This window comes from Opisthorchis viverrini, assembly GCF_000715545.1.
Source record: "Opisthorchis viverrini unplaced genomic scaffold opera_v5_159, whole genome shotgun sequence".
Lineage (NCBI taxonomy): Eukaryota > Metazoa > Platyhelminthes > Trematoda > Opisthorchiida > Opisthorchiidae > Opisthorchis > Opisthorchis viverrini.
Genome location: NW_008751816.1, coordinates 906,233 through 924,337, shown reverse-complemented (window position 1 = coordinate 924,337; position 18,105 = coordinate 906,233). Strand labels below are relative to the sequence as shown.

The 18,105-nt window shown below is 46.5% G+C and overlaps 1 protein-coding gene across 1 annotated transcript; it reads left to right on the top strand.

Annotated features, from left to right (window-relative positions):
- Positions 1-3,513: 3,513 nt before the first annotated feature.
- T265_07148 (hypothetical protein) lies at positions 3,514-6,059 on the top strand (the record flags this gene model as incomplete). Its single annotated transcript, XM_009172592.1, has 4 exons — positions 3,514-3,670; positions 3,880-4,072; positions 4,457-4,928; positions 5,667-6,059. 4 exons carry the CDS (start codon positions 3,514-3,516, stop codon positions 5,817-5,819), a joined length of 975 nt encoding a protein of 324 aa, XP_009170856.1.
- Positions 6,060-18,105: the final 12,046 nt, after the last annotated feature.

The window sequence follows — 18,105 nt, the reverse complement described above, 5'->3', positions numbered from 1 at the left end:
CTGTCATCGAACCGAAGATTGTAATGTGTAGATGTGGCTCATCTGGAATTGGAGGGGTTTCAGACTGTGAGACGGAGCCAACCAGCGCAACCTATGGAGAAGAGTTATTTCCTAAAACCTTTTGATATACCTCAACACTGGGAGTTCGATGTTCTGACCAAGCATAGTCATGAACGGAAGTCAATAAATAAATGTGTCAAGGATGCCATGGTTCGTCGACTTAATGTATCCGAGTTAGATGCCCGAGGAGTAAGGTCGGTGACCCCACCGTTTTAGCGCACAATCATGTCGGGATCTTCGTCGAAGCACATGGGTCAGATGATCTAGTATTACCAGTCGATAAGTCGCGAGTGTATATAAATCCAGCTAATCGTAAAATAAAGATGGGATATGGAATAGTAATCAGCGGCTTATTCGAATGATACCATACATGCATTATCTGGAATGCACAAATGAATGGCGAACTGATAAAACATCTATCCATGACATTCATTCCAGCCGTAAATTGACTTTTGCATCCGCACTCGTGTGCCATATCAGATCCATCGAGAGCGTAAGCTAACCCTGAAAAGCGTTTGGTCCCGATCAACTACCTTGTTTATTCAGAGCGGCCGGGCCTACAGCTCATTGACTACAGCTCATCAACCTAACAGCCTGTTGGACCTCTGATGAAACACAAGCCGGACGGGACACCGATATCCTCATTCCTAGTTGTCAAAAGAGTGCAGTGATTTGATTACAACACCTCGTTATACGTCCCAGCAGCTATCTGTCACAATGTCACAATGATGTACAGCAAAACGCGTCTGGATCGTTGGGCGGAATGCTTGGAAAAAAATCCGATTAGCGACTTGCGACCTCCGATTCTCGCCATCAGCCTTGGACAGAAACAGAGACCGTAAACGTGGAGCCCCCTTGAGCCCCAGGGAGTCCGTGTGTACTCAAGCATCCTTTTGCTCCTTATATCAGCCGCCTACCAACTACTCTACTCAAGGACGGCGGTAAATCCCTCAGCCATCGCCTGTATAGCCTGTTTGCATCTATCTGGGAGGAGACCGTCACAGATAATAGAGCCCATCTTCGAAAGTGTTCGCACTGAATTTAGTAACCACAGATGGCCAGCTTGACTCCCGTTGTGACAAGGCTTCTGGCGTCACTAGTTCATCATCTTTGGGCACTCGGAACCTCGACACATGATCATCCAGCATGATTTCGACTTGGCAGAGGCTTCATTGACCACATCGCACTCCATCAGGTGTTAGATGAACGCCATATGTACGGACGACCTTTAATCTTGGTGTTCCTTGACTTGAAGGGGGCGGTCGATTCTGTCCATAGGTCCTACACACACCAACAAGGTATGCCCCAGAAGTTTGCGAACATAATCCGGTCCTTATATTCACATATCTCTGGGCGTGTGACAGTGTGTGGTAAGCTCTCTAACACCCTCCTAAAGTGTCGGCATGTGTGTCCACCCTCTTCATTCTTGTTCATCTTGTAGTTGATGAATTGCGGTGAATTTCAGAGGTTCTTCAAAATGCTGGTGAGGACCCCGTTGATCTGGAAAATGCAGACGGCGTCGTCCTCATGCGTTGAGACGAAGATGAAGCACAAATACCGTGGAATAACTTGGCCACCGCCATACTATCCTCCAACACACATCTTGCAAAGTCATAATTCGGTCTCTGAATGTGCTTCTCGCAATTCAAGATGGTCGTCGAGAAGTTTACATGCCTTGGCAATTGTATTGGCTCTGACGACAGTGTATCTGGTGTAGTAAGTACCCAGATCCCGTTTGTCTTTTTGCGCCACTGATGGGGTCAAAAGGATATCATCGGGGCTGTAGGGTTGTGTGTATCAATGTGAACTGCGTTGCTGTAATGTTGTCACACATGACCTCTGCGGACCGATGATGTGAGGTGTCTTCAGGTTTTTGCCTTCCGATGTCTCATCAGTGTTGTTGGCAATGAATGACTTCAACGAAATGATAATAAATTGGTTGGAAAACGGATATTTGGTTGTGCAGCGGAAGACATCCAGCACGGTCAGTTGAGTTGGATAGGCTACGTGCCGAAACATTGTCTACCGAGACGAGTGTTGTTCCCCAAGTCATCCCCATTATTCCCTCCTGTAGTTGACAAAAAACGTTGCAAAAATGACGGCTAGTCGATGTCAGTGGCATTCTTGTCAGTGTTTTTCCAGGTTATCTGAATAAGTGTTTGGAGGTGTAGACATCAGAATTCTTGGGGGAGGTTTCCACCAGGTTGCTCCCTCATTCATTCTCATATTTTTCACTTAAAAGCTTTAAATATGATTAGATAGACCCTATGTTTGTAAGGCGATAAAGCATTGGTCTCAATGCTGCTGTTGCTGTCTCTGATGATGGTGATGACAATGATGCTGTTCGACGGAAGTGCATGATCCCTTCATCTGTACTCAACCTCGTAATAGACATTCCTGCTGACTCTACTTGCCACTGATTCGGTCGGAATGTATTCTTATGACTGGTGACTTCTGTCGGTTAACACTCAGCCTCACCTGATAAGGTTACTTATGGTTTTCGGTTGATCAGTTCACGCATCCGCTCCCACTCTCCATATAACCACGTTTGGAGCCGTAGAGAAATTCATATATTTATTTTCCGCGTTTTCGGAGTGGGAAGCTTTTTGGAACTGAGTTATACCTCGTTTTACCTGGAACCAGTTGGGTGTAGTGAAAGTGATAATTCACTAAGGGAGCAGTTGGACTATTGAAGGACAGAGTTCAAGTTAATAAAAAGTGAATAAGGGAGAAAGAGAAGCACACCTGGATTTAGTAGGAGTGAGAGTTGCTGCATTCAACGGGATAGAAGGGTGAACGTTTGTAAGACCGTTCGGCGCACCATACGCCTGCCCGCGGTCACCATGTCACCTGATCAATAAATGGAGTGAACTTCGAAAAATATTAAGAATCCGAAATTGGAGGGGTCGTATCATCATCAAAAGCGTGAGTGCACTCGGAAAGGAAGTCGTTGCAACACAGCAGGGACAGTCTAGAGACAACTGAATCTCTTGTTGAGCTTGCTTATCCTAGAGAGGGAGCGCCATTAAGGCGATTTTCCAGGAGGGTAGAATCAGTTTTCAGCCTCGTAAGATCGCTGTTCAAACAAAAACAAATTCCCCTGTCATTCATTTGCTAGTTGCTCACGCCTTTTTCCCACGAAACATAGTGTTCCATAGGCTGCGATGCTCGAAAGCTACTAGCTAACTGATGCCGTCAAACACTTGCGCATTGGCACAGAATGTACTGAAACGTTTTACAAGCGGTCCATCAGTCTTATGCTGATGACACAGGTGACGGAGATATATCCATGCAGCTTTACCGGGTGGTTTTTCGTCAGAAACGTCGTCTTCAGTGAAGCAGCTCCTCTCTCATATTGATATCTCTGCGACTTCGTTGCATGTGAGGATGGATGAGTGAAGTGGCCAGTTGTCAGGACACGCCCAGAAATGAAAAAAAGACTATGTGCAGAGAATGACGCATCCCCAAGGTCACCATCGGTACGACATGTTTCGGATAACAGGCGCTTTGGCGGGGCACCCCAAACACGACTTAGCAACATACGACCGGCAGAGTGAGGCTGAAAGTGTTCACGACCGGAACACTGCCATTGGCTGTACAGAACGAACAAGTGAACGGCCATAATTGGCCATTTATTCATCCTATATATTTATGCAGAAGCCCTGTATGTTTTGTCCTAATAATACAGCCTTGTCCAGTGTTCTCTATCTTCTCCTTATCGCATAGTCTGGCGAGCTCGGTGCAGACTTAACCAATAGACGGCCACCCAGGGTACAATACCAGTCGAAAACTATAACCTCACATTTCTGCGAGTCGTAGCTCGAGATGGGGCGAGATGGCTCTGGTGGTTGGAGCACGAATTTACTGATCGGAAGGCCCGTGATTCGAACGCGACCTCTGCCTCTCGACTTCCCCTGTCTAGGCTTGGGCAACCTGACAGTATCCCAGCCCTCGTGCAACCTTCGGGTGGCATGGCAGCTAGGCACTGGAAGGTGTTACAGCTGAGAGAGTCGTAGCTCAGTTCGCATCGACTGATGGAAGTTGTATAAGTATTCCGAGGCTCACAAATCCGAACCTCGTCATCCGCACTCTTCGTCTCGAGTTGCGACTTCCGGAGGTTGCTTATGCCCCAACCTATCGAGTTGTTAGGATTATGGATCCGACAGGTCCGGTGGCGAATCTCTCTGACTGACCCTTATCCAGTTCTATATTGCTGTTGTATCCTGTCAATTTCTTGACGGGGATCTTGTGTGACTAGGATTGAGAAGAGTTCAATCTCTGTGATACTACGGTCCCAGGTTTTTATGGCTATTGACCAACTGAACTGTCCTGCTCACCTCAGGTGACAGATACATTGCTTTTTAAACCCTGATTGATTTTGTTCTTTTCGTTTCAGAATAATGCACTCCGAGCCCTCTTTGTTTGAAAGGCAGACGTCTGTTCTATGTCGCTCGTTTTTGGAGACTAGTATCGTTAGTCCTGAACAGACAAACTGGGGCCGGTCCGCAGTGGATGACCCTTACAGTGCATCGGAAATAAGAAGATTGGTTGAGTGCCTTCTCCAGCTGGTCAACGAATTCGACGGGCGGTTGTCCACGTCACCAAGGCTTGTTGACAGTATCGAGAAATTTAGCCGTGGCAGTCTGGACACTGAAGGTTCCCTGGAACAGAGCTATATGGAAGTTTTATTCACAATGTTTGATCGGCAAAACTGGGGGCGTATTGTGGTTATGTTTGGGTTTTTACGTGTCGTTGTGAGACGATTGAAGAATGAACAAAAGTTACGAGAGGCTGATTCTATAGTACAGGCTACAGTGACCTTTTGCACCGAACGATTACGACCTTGGATTCTAGCACATGGTGGCTGGGTAAGCTGCGTGCCGTTTTTACTTTTGTCATAATATTAAATGAAGTCGGACAGAAGGCTTCGTTAAGCGGTGATTCTGAATTCTATCCGTCTTCTCAGGGTGACAGTGAACCAACGTCTGAGCTACTCACGAGAATGGAGACTGAGTGAGTATGCTCATATCTCCCAGAAGGCATTTGTTGCCTTTCTTTCTCGTGGTTTGATTCACTTTTCTGGTTCATATGATACATCTGGTGCCAGGTCACACAATGACCTTGAGTGTCTGATCACACGGCAGTATTTCTGTTGTCACATCTATGACGAGTATGTGTCACCCCGGCTAAACGCATGTTGATTCCCTGTATATGATTCCTTGTGTTACTTTTTATGAATTCTGTCAATAATCTAGACGGTCTTTATGACATCTCGCATGAATGGCTGTCCAACGTCGTCTCATCTACCAGTGACATATGCACACAGCAGAAATCTAACGGACGTGGTTTGGATGACCACTTTTGACGAATGTGAATAACACCTTGCAGTGACTGTTGTCACCGAGATGCATGTGCACCACTCATCGGTGGTATGCTCTTACACGAGGCGCAACAGTTGATTGAGTAATTTCAACGTAGACTCCCAAGCAGATGTGTTTAGTTCGAAAACAGTATAATCTATCGCCTTCATTGTTTGTTACTGTCATCGACACGACACTCTTGATTTGTGGCTGCAACTAATGTTTTTCCCAATATCTCTTCTGCAGATGGGACTTTTGGAGTTTGCAAACTATCGCTCCGATGCAACTGTCGACGATCTTTACTCCCTTTGGCCAGCGCTCGGAAAATCTGATTTATTCAAGGCCATCGGCGTTTTCGGTTTGGCCACCCTGCTTGGAACCTTATTTATGCGAAAGTGACCAGTGATTGTGCGTACCGGTGACCATTTAGAGGGCTTGTATAAATTACTTCCCGATCACTACCCCCACCGTACACAAATACTGTTGCCAATAGGGGTTGTGGTTCCACTTTTCTCCCGGTTTGCTTGGATTCCGTTTTACTATGATAATTATTTTTCTCCTTTCCTTTTTCCGTTTTCCGTTTGTACGAAAACCGCAGTGAAGCAAAAGCAAATTAGTCCAATCTCGTCCAAAAGACATAAATTGTATGATTTTCTCCTCATTTTCTAGAAACGGGATGGGGATGTGATTCATTGTAAACCGAATTCTTAGTCACAAGCGTCTAGGCACCTGGTCAATGAAGTTGTGATAACCCCGTGGTTGTCCTCAAGTCCGTCTGAAATCACTCGGTCCGGTTATTGGTGGCGCCTCGATTTACCGGAATTGCATCGATCGATTTCATTCATTAGTGACCTTGTGTGCTTAATGAAGGATACCATATGAATCAAGCTGAAAGGTTCTGTTTTCCTAATATGGAGCAGACAGGACACGTGCGTGGGGTATGCGGACCTAGTAGGACCGAAGAACAAAGGTGCTGCGATATTGTTACGTCACGGCGCGGTTGACTATAATTTGGATGCCGGTCATGGAATACGTACTTTCGATGGGCGTCCAGATTAAGCTGTGAACGCTGAGTCAGGTCACCAGGCAACGCACTCAGTAGGCGCTACGGCTGGCTGCTGGCCGAATCCAACTGGTGTGGCGCATGTTCAAAAGAAAACAAAGTGAGATCGGCACATCAAGCATTAGATGTAATGCTTACATGTAATGCTTACAGGGAGGTGGTGATAAACCCGAGTTCTGTAGTTGGGGGTGTGGTGTGCATGAATTATCCGAACGGGTAATCCTCCAATAGTTTGTTCGATAAGATGATTAATATGCGAGCATCTTTTTGCAAAGGCCACTGTTTTTTACACTTGTGGTACTAACGCGAATTAGATGCAGTTGATACCATTTGCAGTTTTCAAGCTGTTTGCCACTTGTCTTGTCCAGGCATACTATTTTACCTAAAGTAGAAGTACGCAAGACCATTTCAACCGAAACGCCCACAAATCGCTTTACTTTTGAAACTTCTCAGCCATCCAACGCATTTCATGGTTGAGTCTGCAGTGTCACATGGCTAGCGTTCGGCAAATCAGTAGTCGAAATTTCACTGGGCTAGATGCTGAGGGAGCCCGACCCTGTGGATTGTTTTTCGTTGTAATAATCCATCATTGAACAGTGCATGGGTGCGGGTTGATTGGTTTCCATGCATCTGATATTAATCCTTGCAGCTGAATTTAAAAAGGTGCAGAAATATGGGGTTCTGAGTTTCGTGAATTCGGCCATCCAGTGCTCTATTCTGAATGTAACGGTACAGTGGTAGACTTACAGATCATTGGAAAAACGCAGGACGTGACGCGCACTCGCGACATCTGATATGCTACAATCCAACGGAAGACTCCGTAAAACTTTATACAGTCGCAAATCGCTTCAGACTCTGTAAAATGAAACGCACCACTTCATACTCCTTTCAGTTTGGGCTAATAAATGTTCGTGAATTCGAAGTTGTAGTGCTCGTCCGCGTCTAGAATACCTCTGGATAGGGTGTGCACCGGGATTCGGACTGATGACGTGATCATCAGGTAGTCCAAGGTACAATACGCCATCTACGCCGTGTACACGGCAGTTAATCAAAGCTAGGGTCCACCTATGAGCTGTTCCGTACAGGCCGCAGTTGCCAGCCTCCTACCAACATTTGCGGTACATGACTTCACGTGAACCGTTCGTGGACACCATTGCCACTGAGCCTCATTAGCTAAATACCTATAGGTGTGTGCTCCGAAATTCGGGCCAATGAACACAATCGTGGTGCTTAGTGCTTCAGTTAGCCCTATGTGACTTTCTCCCGTATAGCTTTGGTATATGAGCTTCCAGCAACTTCAATTGTAGTATATTTCGTCAAAAAATGTATCGAATTTAGCTCTGAACGCGTGATCCAAAGTTCATCTCAGTCTCACGTACAGAGACTGCGTTGCACCAAGCATCTTCATCGTCGTATCTCGTCAGTCCAACTTGGGTCTTGTCAACAGACTATCAAGCCTCCAAATCGGCCTGTATATTGGTGGTTGATTTTCCTCATACTGGACTGCGATCAATCGCTTACAGAATGGCCCTTGCGCGACCATTCTCGTATTACAAGGGCGATCTCGAGGTGGTTAAGGCATGAACTTGCAGCAGTCTGGAAGTGCCGATACGCCTGTGGCTAGCGGGCATCCAATACGGATCTGCCGGTGAACAGTGATTGAAAAACTCTACGATTGCGCATAGTCGGGTTACACTAGCGGTCCGCACCGATCCGGATGACCTACTGTCTATGAGCCTGTTGTAGATCAGGTCACAACCCAGAGGATGAAGATCGGTGGACCAAGTCGCAATGGACCGTTGAGATCGATCATTTAGCCTGAGGACGATGGGATTCGCACCACATTGGACCATGAGTCAGCTTTTAATCAGACATCAGCATACTGACACACTTCATCCGCACAAAGCCTCTCAATGATAGCCGTCAGCGCCGTCAACATTGAAAAATACCTGCCTGTTTTCCACGATCGAATGCATTGACAGAGATTATTAAAAGATGCATCCCACCGAACAAGCCACAATCGATCATCTGGCTAAGAAGAACAAAGGTGCTGCGATATTGTTACGTCACGGCGCGGTTGACTATAATTTGGATGCCGGTCATGGAATACGTACTTTCGATGGGCGTCCAGATTAAGCTGTGAACGCTGAGTCAGGTCACCAGGCAACGCACTCAGTAGGCGCTACGGCTGGCTGCTGGCCGAATCCAACTGGTGTGGCGCATGTTCAAAAGAAAACAAAGTGAGATCGGCACATCAAGCATTAGATGTAATGCTTACATGTAATGCTTACAGGGAGGTGGTGATAAACCCGAGTTCTGTAGTTGGGGGTGTGGTGTGCATGAATTATCCGAACGGGTAATCCTCCAATAGTTTGTTCGATAAGATGATTAATATGCGAGCATCTTTTTGCAAAGGCCACTGTTTTTTACACTTGTGGTACTAACGCGAATTAGATGCAGTTGATACCATTTGCAGTTTTCAAGCTGTTTGCCACTTGTCTTGTCCAGGCATACTATTTTACCTAAAGTAGAAGTACGCAAGACCATTTCAACCGAAACGCCCACAAATCGCTTTACTTTTGAAACTTCTCAGCCATCCAACGCATTTCATGGTTGAGTCTGCAGTGTCACATGGCTAGCGTTCGGCAAATCAGTAGTCGAAATTTCACTGGGCTAGATGCTGAGGGAGCCCGACCCTGTGGATTGTTTTTCGTTGTAATAATCCATCATTGAACAGTGCATGGGTGCGGGTTGATTGGTTTCCATGCATCTGATATTAATCCTTGCAGCTGAATTTAAAAAGGTGCAGAAATATGGGGTTCTGAGTTTCGTGAATTCGGCCATCCAGTGCTCTATTCTGAATGTAACGGTACAGTGGTAGACTTACAGATCATTGGAAAAACGCAGGACGTGACGCGCACTCGCGACATCTGATATGCTACAATCCAACGGAAGACTCCGTAAAACTTTATACAGTCGCAAATCGCTTCAGACTCTGTAAAATGAAACGCACCACTTCATACTCCTTTCAGTTTGGGCTAATAAATGTTCGTGAATTCGAAGTTGTAGTGCTCGTCCGCGTCTAGAATACCTCTGGATAGGGTGTGCACCGGGATTCGGACTGATGACGTGATCATCAGGTAGTCCAAGGTACAATACGCCATCTACGCCGTGTACACGGCAGTTAATCAAAGCTAGGGTCCACCTATGAGCTGTTCCGTACAGGCCGCAGTTGCCAGCCTCCTACCAACATTTGCGGTACATGACTTCACGTGAACCGTTCGTGGACACCATTGCCACTGAGCCTCATTAGCTAAATACCTATAGGTGTGTGCTCCGAAATTCGGGCCAATGAACACAATCGTGGTGCTTAGTGCTTCAGTTAGCCCTATGTGACTTTCTCCCGTATAGCTTTGGTATATGAGCTTCCAGCAACTTCAATTGTAGTATATTTCGTCAAAAAATGTATCGAATTTAGCTCTGAACGCGTGATCCAAAGTTCATCTCAGTCTCACGTACAGAGACTGCGTTGCACCAAGCATCTTCATCGTCGTATCTCGTCAGTCCAACTTGGGTCTTGTCAACAGACTATCAAGCCTCCAAATCGGCCTGTATATTGGTGGTTGATTTTCCTCATACTGGACTGCGATCAATCGCTTACAGAATGGCCCTTGCGCGACCATTCTCGTATTACAAGGGCGATCTCGAGGTGGTTAAGGCATGAACTTGCAGCAGTCTGGAAGTGCCGATACGCCTGTGGCTAGCGGGCATCCAATACGGATCTGCCGGTGAACAGTGATTGAAAAACTCTACGATTGCGCATAGTCGGGTTACACTAGCGGTCCGCACCGATCCGGATGACCTACTGTCTATGAGCCTGTTGTAGATCAGGTCACAACCCAGAGGATGAAGATCGGTGGACCAAGTCGCAATGGACCGTTGAGATCGATCATTTAGCCTGAGGACGATGGGATTCGCACCACATTGGACCATGAGTCAGCTTTTAATCAGACATCAGCATACTGACACACTTCATCCGCACAAAGCCTCTCAATGATAGCCGTCAGCGCCGTCAACATTGAAAAATACCTGCCTGTTTTCCACGATCGAATGCATTGACAGAGATTATTAAAAGATGCATCCCACCGAACAAGCCACAATCGATCATCTGGCTAAAACATCGCAGTTGATAGGCCAAAAGGAAATGGTGAGGTGCAGTAATATGACCATTTCGCACGTGACGGAGTAGTCGACGGCCGAGACACGGCAGTTGCACCGTCACAATTCGCGGAAATACAGCAAATTAAGCCCAACCTACCCACCAATGATTCATGACTGAGCGTCCGTGTAACGAAAGCCCAATTCGGACTATGCAGACTCACACGAGCTTGATGTGACTTTTCACACTTGTTTGTTCGTCCAACGATAGTTGCAAGGAAGATGTTGAAAACTACTAAATACGTGCCTTCCTTTTCATTCCTGTGATATCAGGCAAGAGAAAATCAGGGGTGAAATGAAAGGATACCATCACTGAGTCAGTCGCAGAACTGTTTACAGCATAGATCAGTGAAGCGGCCGATCTGTTTCAAGTTGGTGTGACACTTTTGTGTGGATAGTAAAGGTCAAGTGTCACTTTTTCGGTCATCAGTCGTTGGGCGGGAAATCGCTTTAGTGTAGTTGGGTCAGGACAGAGGTAGACTCCGGGTGGATTAGTTTTGTTAGCACAGGCCTCAGTCGTGCTAAATATCCTCCGTTTGATAACAATAGATTTGTACTGGAGCACACTGCCCGGTGTACAGCAGTGATTCGAGTAAATCAAGCTTTCAGGAATGACGCTTTTGATTGAATCCTCTACTCCTGGCCGTTCCACCAGTGGGTATACTCATACTCTTTTTGCTAGTTTTCTGGACATCTGACTGATTTATCCAGCTGTACACAAGTACTGGAATTGATGAACCGCCTTATTTGTCCTCGCGGTAGGAAGACTGACTTTGAGGAAACGAGGGAACATCTGTCTTGGCCGCATCAAATGTGGCGGATAATAGATAAGCAGTGACCAAATACCTCTCAAGATTTCACTTATGAATAGAGGGCTAATAAATAGTTCCTTGTTTAAAATTGTCAAACACTGTTGCCTTTTGCTTATAGTCGTATGTTCTTCCTCATACATGATAGCGGTTTCGACGTATTACGTCCTTAATAGGATCGAGCATCGACTGGAAAGGTTCATAAGAACACGTGTTTAGGTCCACGGCTATAAACCTCGTCTTCTGTAACACGTCCATGCAGTTAGGTTTACGACAGATATTTCGGCAAAATTCCCAATCCAGGACTGCAAAAATACCTTATTGTTCGAACCCGAAGGTAAACATGATAGAGCAGTGTTAAAAGTTCCAACCTCTTGATCTGTTCCAGTATAAAATGTCATCGGCATTCTGGCAGTAAAGAGAACATCAGCGGGTTGTTTGTGCTCATCCTCGACACTCAAGCATGAGTGATACAGTTCACCGTTGAACATGAGTTGCACATTTGTGGTGCATCGGTACACAGGTTCTTTCAGGAATGCAAATAGAAGAATTCGTTTAACCAGATACCATGAGAGGAAGTCAGCTGTTCTCAACTAGAGGCCAAGGTTTGCATCACCGTGTACTGGACTTTTGTTGGGCAAGGTTCACAGAGCCAAACCCCTTTTGCTTAGTCAAAATACGCCTCAATTCACTAAGGTTTGGACCGCCTTCTTTCCAAGACCTTACGGTCAACCTATCAACTGTGGATGGCTGTTTGTCAATGCTTCGTTTAAGTAACCACCTTCGAAGAACACCACAATGTCCCTCAGATTGGAGTGTTTCCGCACACGTGGGTGATCACTAGCAGCCGTGCCGCACAATCATGATCCTTATCTAAGTCATTTATGCCAAAGCATCATCATCGATAGCATGACATCAGTGTTCAACACCGATGGTTAACTTCCGTACAGCCATGATTTATTTGAAAACCTTATCCTGAAGAAAAGAATAAAGGTGGACGGGGAAGGAAATTATTGCTGGCTTACTGCAATAATTCCAAGGTGCCTACACCTCCAGACACTCATTTAGTCAATCCGGATAGCAAATGACAACAAGAACGCCACTGACATTGGTTGGCAACCATGTCTCTATCACGCGGTCCCCATCCTGGAAGGCCAGCAGCACCGACAGCACCCCAAACGTTCCGTAATCTCCTTCATACTCCTGTGCAGAGTCAAGGATTGGCCACATCTCTGTTTCCGGTTCTATGAACTGGGCATGGAAAACAGCACTCTTCGGCAAACGATGATTCGGTCTACGCATCACATGTTCCAATCAACGCAGCTTCTGGTGCTGGACACATTCTTCAATGGGATTCCCCGTTGCACAACCGAAAACTCGCTTTCCAGTTGTCTCGTTATGGATTCACCGACACCAATCCACAGGAGCTATGGCTCTCAGACAACTGTTGTCGAACACCTGAAGACGTCTCAGTTCTGATGCTCGAACAGGCCAAGTCTCAGCCATACAACAAAACAGCCCGCACTGTTGCTTGATACACACGTTTCTTGAGATTCAGGGACGCCATAGGTGTCTCAAATTAGCAAATGCAGCCCGGGCGTTGCAAATTTGTGTACTTTCCTCATCCGTCACACTAAAATAACAAATAGCACAACTTCCAAGATACGTAAAACGCTCCACAACTTCCAGTGCTTCTCATTGGATTGTAAGTGGCGTGTCCAGTGACTGCATGTCCAGTAACATGACCTCACACTTTGTGGGTGCAAAGCGCATACCAAAGAAAGGGATGACTTTGGATAGTTCGTCCAAAAACACCTGCGACTTCCCCTCCTCTTCGAAGAGGAGAACGATGTCGCCTGCATATTCCAGTTCCACAAGGCTTTCGTCACAGGCCATTTGAATACCGGGGTTCGAGAGACCTTCCATCGTTCGTCCCATGATTTCATTAATCACGAAATTAAGTAGGAATGGAGAAATTGGGTATTGCTGACGGACATCACTTTGTGTATAGGAGCTTTTGGAGAGCTCGCCATATACTCTCACGAATCCGGAAGTCTGAGAATACGAACTTCCGGAGCAAGCGTGTCAAGATGAACAGATAGGTCACCCGAGCCGAATGCGCATCGGAAATCCATGAATACTAGAAATGAGGGTCGCTTATACGTATGGCATTGTTCTAGCACCTGACGGAGTGTGAAGATTTGATCAACGCAACCCTTTGGAAATTCCAAATTCACCGTCCAGGGTTCTACGTCAACTGTGGGCTCTAGATGAGTGGCAGGTGGTAGCCAGCACAATTTTTATTCGAAGTATTCGGCCCACTGGTCGAGATGTTCTTCTTTATTCAAAATGGTCACTCCATTCCGATCCGTGATGGTTTTGAGGGACCGGTTGCGCGTATCAACTGAAATAATTTTTCAGATGTTCTTGGCCTCTTCCATTCCCTTGGCTTTCTGTGTACACCACACTTCACGTCCGGCTCGACCGCTCACTTTCACTTGACGTCTGATAATTCGTCGCATCAGTTTACGTTCGGAACCAGATGAGATAGTTCTCCAAGATTCAGGCAGTGCCACCGTTAGGTCTGATATCCAGTACCTGAGTGAGCCTTGTGTGTTGTGCCACAGGCAAAACTCACAGCACTATGCAAGAAGTGATACTCTCGTCCCAGTATGAGTTCACCTCTGATGATGGAGCGTTTGGAAGAGACTAGAAGACGATTCTAGGGAGCTCGTCTAACATCCAGATCTGCCAGTCTCTCAGTTGCTAAGTGACCTTTTCGCATCTTACACGGCCGTGGGAAACGAAGGGAGAAGTGACTCTGGATGAGTGCGTGGTCGGAATCCACAAATGTGTTCCAAAATCACCGGCAGTCAGCTAGTGATCTGCGCCATCAGTAGCTGATAGCAATGTGATCGATTTGAGTTTGTTGTCGGCTTGGCGTTCGAGGACACATTGTGACCAGACAACGCCCGCTAGTTCGGAAGCTAGTACTGCATAAAAACAGTCTGTGATCAGCACACAGCTGAAACAACCGTTCACCACTGTCCGTATGTACTGATTCCAACCCATGTCGACCTCCTAATTGAGTCTAAGATGCGCTAAGCCTGCCCACTTGTGCATCCATATCTCCGGCAACCCCCACGATATCTGAAATTTTAGTACGCCGCAACAGGGCCTTTAGGACGCTGTAAAACCTGTCTTTGACGGCGTCGGCGCTACAATCAGTTGTAGCTTAAGCAGACACGATAAACAGAGAGCGACCAACTTCCTGCTTGTGAGACTCCTTCACAAACGTTGCCAGACGAACCGCACAGAGGCGATCATCAACAGTTATCCAGCCAAGCAAGAATCCTTCCGCCCGGTGACTTGGGACGATACCAATCCCCGCCGCAGCGAACTCTGCATCGCCAGAGGCACGTAGCCGAAAGCGAGTAGAAAATGATGGGGCGGTTAGCTCAACCACTGTGCTTGCATCCTGAATTCTTGTTTCTGGGATACAAGACACATCAATGCCAAGCGAGTCCAGTGTGAGAGCAAGAGCAGCTTGTTGTCCTGCTTGCTTCAGAGTGCGGACGTTGAAGGCGGCCGGATAGACTGAAGGTCGAGGCTTGAAGATTGTATTGGGGATACCTGAGGAGGCCGGTGCCATGTGACAAGCAGATGTTGCACGCAAAACCGATGCAACACGGAAGGAGTCATCACTTCATTTCCTGGGCCTACAAGAGAAATGTTATTAATGGGGTGGGAAGAGGAGGAAGAAAAAGCATGTGAAAGATAAAGAAGGTGTCAGCAATAGACTGTTTTTGCTTACCCGCCCTGCTGTGTGCAGCAAGTAAGGCGACCCAGCCGATAACAAAATGCGACGGCCGATGTGGCATGAGTTTATTGTTAGACTTAGGAATCAATTTGTATGTGGGCTGGGATACTGCCAGGGTGCCCATAACTATACAGGAGGATAATGAGGGTCCTCATACAAAGCCTTTAGCTAAAACAACTAACCTCAAGACAGAGGTGTTTGGCGGGAAATGCAAATGCATTATCATTTCTATGGAGCAAGCAGCCACATGTTGCAACCCCCAACCTTGAGGGCCAGGAGACTGTGTTTGTCAGACCTCTAACAATTGACAAACCTGATGTGAGAGACTCTGTGAGTGTCACGGGGACACCCTCCAGTATAGCTCAATTGGTCACTGAGTTGCGCAAGCCGTCACACCATGGTAAGGTCGAGTCTGTTCGTGACGGACATGATCATAGTACTTTTTCCTGTCAGCTTAAGGATATCAAACTGTGCACCAGTAACAGAATTTACTTTGCTTTTCGGTGAGTATAAACACTGTCAGCTGTCAAACTACCGTATAAGTTTAATCCTTGGCACCTGACGAGAGTTGGGACATCGGTATTCCTACTCAACAGAAGGTGGCATCCTGAGCCAGTTTTGAAGAGTTTTCCCCGACCTATTAAATTTGTCTCGCTCATTACCATAGCTTCTGAATCCGCACTCGAGTACTTTAGAACCAGTGCCATTCGTCGTCAAAATCCTGCAGCATTTTCCCCATCCGGATTTCTCGAATGAGAATCTAGACTAGTTTGGAGATACCCAGCACAAGCCTTTGTCTCCCTCGTCTGAAAAACTTTTTCTGAGAGAGTATGTTTGAAGTAAGATGCTAAAATCAGACAGCATTGGTTAGACACATTTCCTATGGCTTTGGACTTACTCGTAGTTGCAACGAACATAACATGAATAGGAATTAGATACCAACGATAATGCATGAACGTAGCGCTTTCTAAAAAATAGATTGGCTGCTAATATACTGATCGATGAACTGAATTCACCATTTGTTCAATCCAAAAAAGGCGTGGTTTTCGTCTAACCTGAAACCAAATTGTGCAATCTTTCCTATTCAAACGACAACTCACATCAGAGTGGAAGACCCGTCTTTGTTGCTTGAAAACAAGCACTGAAATCCTGTCAACATTCTGCAATTTTATGAGGTGTGGAAAGCTTTCGAATTTGGCATTCAGGAAGGACGGGTTGATAAACGTTACACCGTAAGGCGGTTTTCAACGTTATCCCTTCTGATTTTCAGTTTTTTCATGGATGGCTTAATATGAGAAAAATTCGTGCGTAAAACGAGTACTTGCGATGTCCACTACCGGTGGACCAATAGTTTGTCACAAGTGCACAGACCGATCTTTTCGTCACCGAACACATCTCATCTCTGATGCTACTGAGTAAAAACTGGCTCGATGTCATCCTCCACGCAGCAGCACTGTTACTCATTATCAGATGAACCTGTGGTCTGTTGGGTGATCGGTGATGTCGTGAGAATCCCTTCCGTATCCAAGTTTCAACTGCTCCCACTTTGGCTGCGATTCAACGAATGCAAGTTCCCACCAATTAGAGCCACACTGACTGCGAAATTCCGTCAAACCAATGCTCCAACCGACACAGTGGGTAAGCTTGCCGAGCTTGTATAAAATGACACACTACTTATAAGGATACTGAAAACATTGACAGCTCACGACCGCTTCCACCCTTCTTGGGGCTCATCAGGTAGGCGAACGGCCCGAGTTTCTCTCACCGTTAAGTTTAACTTGTACCTAAATGGGCCAGAATCCAACACACACTCATTGGCACTCTAATTTGGTTTCGACAGCAAGCTAAACCGAATCCAGCTCAGCATCGCGTTTGCAAGCGTCTGGATAACAACCCACACCACTCACTGCCACCACGTGATTCGACCGAGCATAGCAACACGAACCTCAGCCAGCCCACAAACGAGATTAGACAACTGCAACAAGCCTTGCGTGGTAAGTCAAAATCGGGTCAAGCGATAGCTACGTGGGAGACTCACAACATTGGATAGGGCTCGACGGCCTCGCCCACTGTGACGGTTGAGCGGTCGGGGGAGGGGGGCGACACGAGAAGCCAGCACCTTCGCAAGGTGCCGGACGTAGGTCACAACTCATGCGGCCGGGGAGACATAAGTAGCTTCGATTGCTGAGGTGGACCGTTGAGCGCCGATACTCGTGATATCTGTGGCGTGCAGTACAAGCACCTCTGATCCGTGATAAGCAGAACGGCGAGATCCAGACTCACTGGTAAAGTAGACGACTCAAGGCTACACTTGAAGGGACCTGCTGAGAAGCGCAACCTCCTAAATATAGTGCGTGAGATAAAAGATTGGAACCGAACTCGGAAGTTTGGTTGAACGAGGATGCGAGCTGGCAAACGAACAATGTCGTGTACACCTCGATCACATGCCGCTGGATTTATTTTGGAATGTCTTTTAATCTCTGCAGCTTTTTGAAGAGTTCACTACCTCACAGATGGAACATGAAGTAATAGATTTGATGAGCGCACTATTACTTGTTGATCAGTTGCTGTTAGCCTAGAAATAACAGCGAAGCACTTGTCTGCAATTCTTAAAACAGTGCTCTACGAATCGAATCAGGTCGGATTTCATCTGACAACCTCTAGAGTGATGCTGATTCACATGATAACTCATTGTGATTGTAAACACTTCGTTGATAGGATAATGCATGGACAGAAAATCCAAAGGTCAGTAGTGTGTGTGTGAGTGTTTTGTTC